This window comes from Seriola lalandi, unplaced genomic scaffold (genome assembly GCF_002814215.2).
Source record: "Seriola lalandi dorsalis isolate HSWRI2012SDOR001 ecotype SW California unplaced genomic scaffold, Sedor1 jcf7180002054795, whole genome shotgun sequence".
Lineage (NCBI taxonomy): Eukaryota > Metazoa > Chordata > Actinopteri > Carangiformes > Carangidae > Seriola > Seriola lalandi.
This window is the reverse complement of record NW_019525348.1, coordinates 945,677-955,132: the sequence shown is the minus strand read 5'-3', so window position 1 is coordinate 955,132 and position 9,456 is coordinate 945,677. Positions and strand designations below refer to the sequence as shown.

Here is a 9,456-nt window from a genome sequence, read left to right as displayed (position 1 = left end):
GGGGGTGGTCAGGTCCAGTTGTTTAAGCAGGGGACATGCATCAAACTTCAATTTTCCGGCAGATTGAATAAATGATTCTTCTCTCCTTCTCTCTCTCTCTCTCTCTCTCTCTCTCTCTCCCGTGTGTGTGTGTGTGTGTGTGTGTGTGTGTGTGTGTGTGTGTGTGTGTGTTTGGCTCAGGTCTTCCCCTTAAAGAAAAGCATGTTTTCCAGAAGTCTGATCCCTGCTTATTATTGAAAAGCTACAACACTCTGTCCTCGTCCTCATCACACACAATCTCTTCATATTGTATTTGTCTAGTCGTCTGCACGAGAGCACGGCGGGAGATTAAATAAAGAAGATCACGTCCTCTGAGGGAGGAAACATTCCTGTGGAGGAACTGATAGTTTTCTGTCTTCTCTTTATTTATGAGCTCAACTTGACTTTATAAGTGACACATATTTGTCAAAAAAGAAAATAGAAACATAAGATGCCCACTGACATGAATGTGTGTAGACCTGTTTATACGGTTTGGTAATTATTTATTACAAAATTAGTATCATTATCATCATTTATTATTGTTGTCATTTAAGCCGTAGTTTCATCTTATCTTTCATTGAAATATTAAAGAGAACTAGAAAGAGAACATCATGGTGGGAATTCACCATCTGGCTGAATGTTGAAGACCATGAGATGCCGTTAAGAGCTCCGGAAAAAAATGGACCTTAGAATACAGAGAGAGTTCTGCAAAAATGAGAAACGTGTGGATTTTTGGTCATGGCCACAAAACGTCTGTCAGAAAAATATTCCAAAGTGTAATTGCAATTTTCGTATTTGTTTTTATTTAGATCTATTGAGCACAGGCCTATTTACACTAGGCATTTTTTATTTTTATTTATTTATTGCAGAATCAGGTGCAGACAGCTGCAGACAGCTGCAGACTGCCACAGGTAGCTGACGGACAACAGATGAAGTGTGTGACTGAGAGCTCTTTCTTCTTCTAGTCAATTATTCCAAGGCTCAGACTTACACCAAACTCCATTAACATTCATGGCCGCATTTTAACGCAGCGGGCCCGCAGACCGACAAACATGTCCGCATTATGTGTGACAAAACAGGAGGCCGCGTTGCTGAATAGAAGGGTTAAGTGAATTCATCGCAGTGACTCGTGATTGAGAGGAGAATCCTGAAACCATATGGCCGCTGAAACGCGCTCCTCCGGCCGCTCCTTTGTGCGCCGCGAGCCGCCGCACGGTGCAGCGGGGAGACACACTTGTCTCAGTATTACTCGCTGCTGGAGAGCGGCGGCCCCCGGGGGGAACACACACACACACACACACACACACACACACACACACACACACACACACTCCTGCTCCAGATTGTGCTTCTCACAGAGCAAAATGAAAATACACGCAGGAGGTCAGAAAGCAACTCGCTGTTGTAATGAATCTGTTAAAACACACACAGACTCCCACACAGGAAGTGACTTATGAAGAGACCGGATTCATTGATTTATAAAATGTGCTAAAGACTGAATATTTGAAAAGATCTTTTTATTTTACATCGGTTTAGTTTACATTAGGCTACAGTTTGTACACTTGTCTGCGTTCTGTATATAGTAAAGGCACTTAAAGGGTGTACAAAGCATTATAAATATATTAAATCGTGATTTATTACAAGCTATGACACAATTTCTTGTGTGATTATCATCAGAACAAATATAATATCAAAAACACTCGGCTCGAGTTTATAAAAATGATTTGTTGAAGCCTTCTGAACCAGATGAGCAGCTGACCCGTGTGTGTCTGTGTGTGTTTCCTCTGTGGACGTGTCACACCTCTCTGTCTGTGAACAGTTTGAAGGCTGACATCCTCGTATAAAGCCACAGTTTCTTGTCCGCAAACATCGCGTTGTTTGGCACTTCACACCTGACGTTAGTCATCCACGTCAATCTCCTCATCTTCATCCTCCGAGCAGAATTTGCTGCTCAGCCGGTCTGTGTACCGCGAGGACGCGGGGGAAGAAGGCGACATGTGCGGCCTGCTGGAGTCGAGGCTCTCTGCGTTGGTGTCGTGCGGGGTCGTGGATGAGACCGGGTCGGGCTCGGTGTGGCGGTCTGGCTTGGACACCGGCCCCCCGCCCATACCCTCCGCCGCACACTTCTCCAGCTCGGCCAGCTTGGAGAGCTTCTCATAGGCCACCGTGCCCGCGGCCTTGGCGGACTCCACGTCCGCTTTCATCTCCTCCAGGTCCCGCTTGAGCTTGGCGCGCCGGTTCTGAAACCAGGTGATGACCTGCGCGTTGGTCAGACCGAGCTGCTGGGCGATCTGGTCCCGGTCCGCCGGGCTCAGGTATTTCTGGTACAGAAAGCGCTTCTCCAGCTCGTAGATTTGGTGGTTGGTGAACGCCGTGCGGGATTTCCGCCGCTTCTTAGGAGTGTTCCTCTGACCGAAGAGCGTCAGACCGTCTCGGCCTAAAAGAAGGAAACGAAGTGGGTCATAAAACGTGCAAAAACAAACAGACCTTTAGCACCTGCGTCCAGAAACCATGAGCCACCAAAACACTTCAGAGCAGAATCAGATTTTATTCAGCCCAGCTGAAATATTTCTCTTCAATATTCTGAACTCTGTGAACACATTTCTTGATTTATCCACAGATACACTTCCTCACCATTTCCTTCATGATAATTGTTATTTATTTTTTATTCAGCCTATAAAACGTGGACTTCCTTAAATTACATGATCCTGTTACACATTTCCACAACTACATATCAGTGAACATCCATTAAAATTGTGGATTTTGTCTTTTAGCCTCATAAAACTAAACTGAAAATTACATTTGAAAATTGATTTAGATTAAAAGGTTGTTTTCATTTGTATAAAAATATGGTTTTGTCGTTTTATTTTAATTGTACACATTTAAATACCATAATGTACCAGGCTAACCTTACAAATGTATTTAGTGTTTCACTAAATGAATAGCTAATAAACCTAAAAATTTTATTTAACCCCAAATTTATTTATTTTTTTAACAAATCAAGTAGCAGAATTCTTCCCGAATCAAATCTGATTAATAATAAAAACTATATCTAGGCTAAATTAAAATTTACGCGCACGTGTCAATCATAAAGTCAGCGCTCTCTTTAGATTTTATTTTAAAATCAGTTCTCAGAACAGAAAACAGGCCTCCTGCTTATAATTCTCATAACAACAGGACGGAGCAGTGAGAAGTGTTTTACCCTCGGCCGCCTGCAGCACGCTGACCTCCAGGCCCTTGAAGGTTTTGCTGGCCAGCTCCTCCAGCGCGCAGAGCGGGGAGGTCTGACCGAGCAGCGGCCGGCCGGACAGGCTGTGACCCGCCGAGGCAAGCTTCTCTCTGGGAGAGAGGAGCTGCGCCGCTCCGCCGCTCAGGGAGTAGCTCCTTCTCACGGACGGCTTGTTGAGGATGTCCTCGATGCTGAACGGCGTCAGCGGCTTGTTGGAGTTGGCCGGCGGCGGGAGCTGATCCAGCGGACTGCGCCTCCGCTCCTCCAGCACCGCTGGGCATTTGGAGTCGTCCTTAGAGGTCATGGCGGCACAGCGGGTGACTTCCTGGCTCTTTGTAATTTATACAAGAGCGATTGAAAGCTGGCAGGCTGAGGGGAAACTGCACAGAGAGAGAAACAACAGCAGAGGGAAGATAATAATCCGCCGTCCGGATTACAGGTGCCTCTGCAGCCGCATATCGGCCGCCGAGCTGCAGGCTGCAGGGACACTTCTGAATCCCACTTAGAGACCCACCGCGTCTCCGAGCCACTTGTCCAGGGTGACGCACGACGAGGCGCGCACCGAACCCATCCGGTGGACGGTGATGCACAGAAAGCAGCAGCGATTGACCACCAGTAACAAGTTATTGCTGACTGGAAGGCAATCAATTACTCTCTCTCCCTCCCTCCCTCTCTCTCTCCCTCTCTCTCTCTCTCTCTCTCTCTCTCTCTGTGTGTGTGTGTGTGTGTGAGAGAGAGAGAGAGAGAGTGATGCAGTCAGATACCGGGGAGCGGTAATTAGAGGGCACGGCAGAGAGGAGGAGTCCAATTAGAAAGTGGAGCAGGTTCCACCGAACACTTTCTCTCTAAAATTACATCATTTGTCACAAAAACAAGCAAATGTTTCTCTCCGCGTGACATTAGCCTCATTTGCATACGCGTCGTATAATTGGCACCGAGCGTTTTTGATCACCGGGCGCGCTTGTGCCAATTTGGATTACACCCGCGAACTGTGTCAATCTTCAGGCCAATTACACTCAGATGAAGTCCCGCCAAGCAAGAAAATCAGAGAGAGAGAGAGAGAGAGAGAGAGAGAGAAAGAGAGAGAGAGAAAGAGAAAGAGAAGAGTCATAGATCAGCATGATAACACTAGAGAGACAGGCAGAGTGACAGAGGAGATCATCACCCTGGCCCGAGCACACCTCCACCCCCACCTCCACCCCCACCTCCCCAAAACAGCACCATGCTATAACTCAGCAGCAAAGAGCCAGCGTCAGAGAGAAACCTGCGGCTGCTGAAGGACACAAACACTAAGAGACTTCTTACTGTGGAAATATTCTTCCTTTATAACTTACAACGTCGTTTGCGTGGATTTCTTTTCTTTGTTGTTGCTTTCTTCCTATGGACCCCCCCCCCCCATGAGCTGTGTCCTTAATAAAGATTAAAAAATACAAATAAGAATCAGTTACTTTTTAATCTATTTTAATTTATTTTTTTTATATCTTCTTTAAATTGTTCTCTCACCGCGAAGCTATTTAAAACAACCATTTTTAAAACTTTTTGAAAACTTCTCTCTGCTGATATCATGGTATAAATAAGTAGGTATAAATAGCACGTGACTTTCAAGGACATTTCGTCCGCGCATTTTACTTCACGCAGTCAGCGTGTCATTTAACGTGGTTTTGGTCAGTCAGCAAAAACAATGAAATTAGTGAAATGAAAAAAGCAAAAGACGCACAGAGATAACGCGCCAAATAAATGAAGGAAACTGCTCTTATTCATTCATTCAGTTTTAGTGAAATGTTCCATTCTGAACTGATGTGATCAGAAAATGTCATGAATGCTGCTAAACTCCTGCTGGTTTTACCTTGTTTTTACCAACACAATGGAGCATTAATATTATTATTTACAGCCGATATTCAGATGTTAATGATACTATTTTTAATAAATAGTTTCAAAAGACAAGTTTGACAAATTTTGTCTTTCTGTTTGTCTGATTTTTTTTTTTTTTACACTTATGTTAAATTGAAACTGGACGGACATAATCATACATCAAATGGTGTTAGTTTCTCCATGTTTGGGCATGTTGTTTTTTTTAGTTAAAACATATCAAACAGCTCGATGCATTAGAGTTCATTAAAAAGCTTTGCATGAATAAAATATGTTTCCAAAAATCACTGAATATCTGACAGTAAACAAACCACAGAATCCTCCACACCGGCTTTTGATACCTGACTCTTTTAAATACTCTGGACTCATTTCAGTCTGTACTCGTGAGTTGTGACTGTCGGCTTTAAGATGTTGCCTGTTCCCGGCAGTGTGGAGCATACACTGGGGGGAGGGGGGAGTCCTGGGGGGATGTGGACTCTCAGCATGGAAACAGAGGCCTGGCAACAGTTACACACTGCACTGCCTGGCCCAACATACTATTACAGGACAAACATCTGCTGCAGCTATTTACTGCCATCACTAGGCTACTGTTTACTATTCCTATTAACAGTGCTAATGACAACACAGCGGGACTGTCACAATGTCAGCCATTACATTTGATTTATTGTTATTATGCAGAAATACAATTTTGAAAAAAAAAAAAAAGAAAATCAACCCTCAAGATCTACTTACTGGCTTTTTTCTAAGCTTTCAATCGCGTCTCATGGTCTTGATCAGTGGATGTAGTTTACAACATTATGTTTTTATTTCCAAGGACAAGTGTAAACTTTCACATTTAAAACTAAAAACATATTGTTCCACTTACCATTTATTATTATTATGATTATTATTGTTATTTTTGCTTTTCTTCTTCTCATTATTATTATTAGTATCATCATTATTATTATGTGTATGGATGAAATGATCCCCAGGAAATAGATTCAAAAAGGAAATTGTGTAATATAAAAGTGACAATAATCAATATAGTACCCACAAGGACTCATGCATTTATCTGAGTAATCCAACGGATGGATTGATAGATAGATAGATAGATAGATAGATAGATAGATAGATAGATAGATAGATAGATAGATAGATAGATAGATGGATAGTGTTTGTCCAGTTCCCCACAGCTAAACATTTAGTTGCAGGCCATAAAGAAGATGGATGAGTGATTAGGGGAGTTGAGGGAGGCCATCTGCAGTCACAGCCTTTTGGAGCTTTGACAAAGTCCTCGGATGGTTTTATTTTGTAATTTACTCCTGCTTTGGTCGTGCTGTGACATTTGATTACACGCCTTGTCTTGGATCTTTGTGGAGCGGGCCTCCCGCCTGCAACCTCGCCTGTTTCATTCTCCATCACTGAGCTCAACATCCAGCTGATGGATGTGATGTCTTCATCTGATACCCGCTCCCAAATGGAGAAACATTCACTCCTCCACCTAGGTTTTAATTTCAGCTTTGGGAAGTGTTCTCTGTGAAGTGCCGACCAGGGGCCCCTAGCTGCTCAGCTGTAAATATGGACCCCTGTGGCTGTGCGGGCCTCCACCATCACTGCTAACATTAAAGAGCTAAAAATCAGTAAAAGGAAATGGGCTTAGTTTCCCCATGTTTTACGACTGTCTCGCTGTAACTGTTAAATACAACACAACCAGTAAATGATATTTAAACAGGGACAGATTCACCTTTTAAACTTTATACGAGTCTCCAACTCCTCAATTACAAGCAATAATCACAATCATAATAATTATAATATTCATTTTTAATCGGTAAAATAATCATCAGCAAAACAGTGAAGTGGATGTATGAATGTATGGACAAATATATGTTCATGTTGTTTGCCAAAAAGTCACTCACAGACAGACAAATGAACAGTGTGTTATTCTGCAGTTTAGGTTAATGAGGCCACAGAGAACTTATCAAACTGTTCTACAACTCTACTAACAGAAATCTGCACATGTGACATCTGACATGTAGATTGGGAGGCAAAGTTCAGAAGTTCAATCACAGATTCAGAGCAGATGAAAATTCAATTGTATTTCACTATGTTTTACAGCTGGAGTGTGAAAGACCAAACAGAAGTCATGACGACTGTGAAACACGCCATTGGTTCAGAAATAGAAACAATAAATACATCTTTTCTTTAAATCTAATCTAAATATACTGAAATTATATATATGTGTGTGTATATATTATATTCATTGTATTAATATTATGGATTAATGATTCATATAATTGGTTTATTAATGAATAAATGTTATATATATTCTGCATATTGTGAATAATAAACTGTCCCTTCACTTCCACTGTTCTGAGATCAGTTATGATATTTCACGTATCATCATACACACGTGCAGATGTGAGTGGAGACTGAAAAATGACTTCTTGTCCGCCAAAGAGTTGAGAGGCAACAGGAGCGAATGACACCGTGGCTTCTCATCTCTGCTGGAAGGTTGAGAAGTTCGACACAGAATATCGTTACAGGAGTAGAGCAGCTCCTTTCAACGTCAGTTAACGGTAAATATCTTGAAGGTTACCTTGGAGATGATTTTTGATTTAATATGTTTAGTGTCAGTTCAAAGGAATAATGCTGATACTTCTACAGCCTGATGCAGCAAGATGCAGCAGGAGAGAGACTCTCAGCCCAGGAGGCAGCATTAATGTCGGCTCCCTACAAGCCTCACTTTCACTATGCAATTCTGTTTCGCCAAAATAAAAGGCTGGATTTACAACCAAAAAGGAAGGGCGTCCACCAAGGTGAAACAGGAAGAGGATAGGGCTTTTCCCAGGTAGTAGAGTAGGCAAACAAGGTAAAGAGAGACAAATAGAAGACAAGATTAAAACGAGGGCATTCCTTCGATGGCGAGAGCTCCAGGACTTGAGAGGATTCCAAAACTGATATTCAGTTGGCGTCTTTTCTACTAGATCAGCAAGTAAAAAAAAACCTTCCTTCCTATGAAATCAAATGGGTGTTTTACTGCCTTTATCACAGCACTGAGATCAGGGTTTCTGGTTCAAATTAAGATTCCTACATTTGTTTCTTGCTTTGGACGGTACCCATGTTGCTAACACTACTGCTAGCCAGAAAACAAACCAGGAGCTAAAAAAAGACCAGCCAAAAGAAAAGAAACAAATATCTGTTGTGGGGTTGAAAAATCATCTTTAAATGATTGTAAAAATTTCCCAAATAACAAAAATATATATTTGTGTTAATTATTAAGTAATATGATTTTAAAATATGGCCTAATCTGTGTAATGTAAATGCTAAGTCATTGAAGATCTCATGCATTTAATAGAAAACCAGAAACACACACATATTGACCTCAAATCTGACTGGTGTGACAGGCAGGATGATGTCTGCACATGCACCACATCCACACCACAGAAGTGTAGGCGTGTTCACGAGGAAGGATTTGACTGGTGATGAATGTCTGGCTGTGCAGACGCCGCTGCTCGGAGCGGAGAGCAGGACAGCTGCACCTCACAGGACTCAGAGCGAGGAGCTCCATGTGATCGATGGCTCGGCTTCCAGACCGACAGAGGACAGAGTTTAGGGAAGGAACACACACACGGACAGACAGCAAACACAGACAGAAAGGTAGAGGGACACGAGCTGTGGTGGTTTGGATGCAGATTTATTTTATAGAATATTTCACCAGTGGTGGAAGGTAAAGTATTCAGACCCCTTTCACTTTAACTGTTGTAGATTTCATTTAAAATGCAGAAAATTGCTATTTCACCCATCAATCTACATTCAATAACCCACAATGTCAAAACTGAAAAAAATAAAATAAAACATGCATGTTACATAATGACTTTAAATTGCAAATCAGCCTGCATACACACAATAAAACATTTTTTACAATGGAAATACATTTTCCGAAGAAATATTCATGAAAAAAGAAAGTGTTTTTTATAAAAAGAAGAGTTTCAAAAACTAGACTGAATATGAACAGACAAAACAAATTCAGAAAACATCTTCATCAGTTTGACAGCACGGCCGCGTTGTGAGTTGTTGCATGTGTTTTCTGAAGCGGCGGCGTGTTGAGCTCTCAGGGCCGCCGTACACATTCCCCCAACCACACCAGAATCATTTGAAAGATGCTAAAAATCACATAAAAAAAAACTCTCCAGATAGCAGAGGAAATAAACATGAAGCTGTCAGAGTGAATGCGATCTGTGTCTGGGCCCAGAGGGCAGGATCAGGTCATGTGATCTGTGGACCATGACTAAAGGGATTTATTCATTACTGATGACTGATGACAAAAGTCTGATGTGTTCATTAATAGTGAGCAGTCCCCC

The 9,456-nt window shown here is 42.1% G+C and overlaps 1 protein-coding gene across 1 annotated transcript; it reads right to left on the bottom strand.

The window, feature by feature from the left end:
- Positions 1-1,518: 1,518 nt before the first annotated feature.
- Positions 1,519-3,870, bottom strand: lbx1a (ladybird homeobox 1a). The gene is made up of 2 exons (XM_023425909.2): positions 3,221-3,870; positions 1,519-2,455 (listed from the first exon to the last, which is right to left on the bottom strand). Exons 1-2 carry the CDS (start codon positions 3,549-3,551, stop codon positions 1,917-1,919), a joined length of 870 nt encoding a protein of 289 aa, XP_023281677.1. The 5' UTR covers positions 3,552-3,870; the 3' UTR covers positions 1,519-1,916.
- Between the last annotated feature and the right edge of the window lie 5,586 nt (positions 3,871-9,456).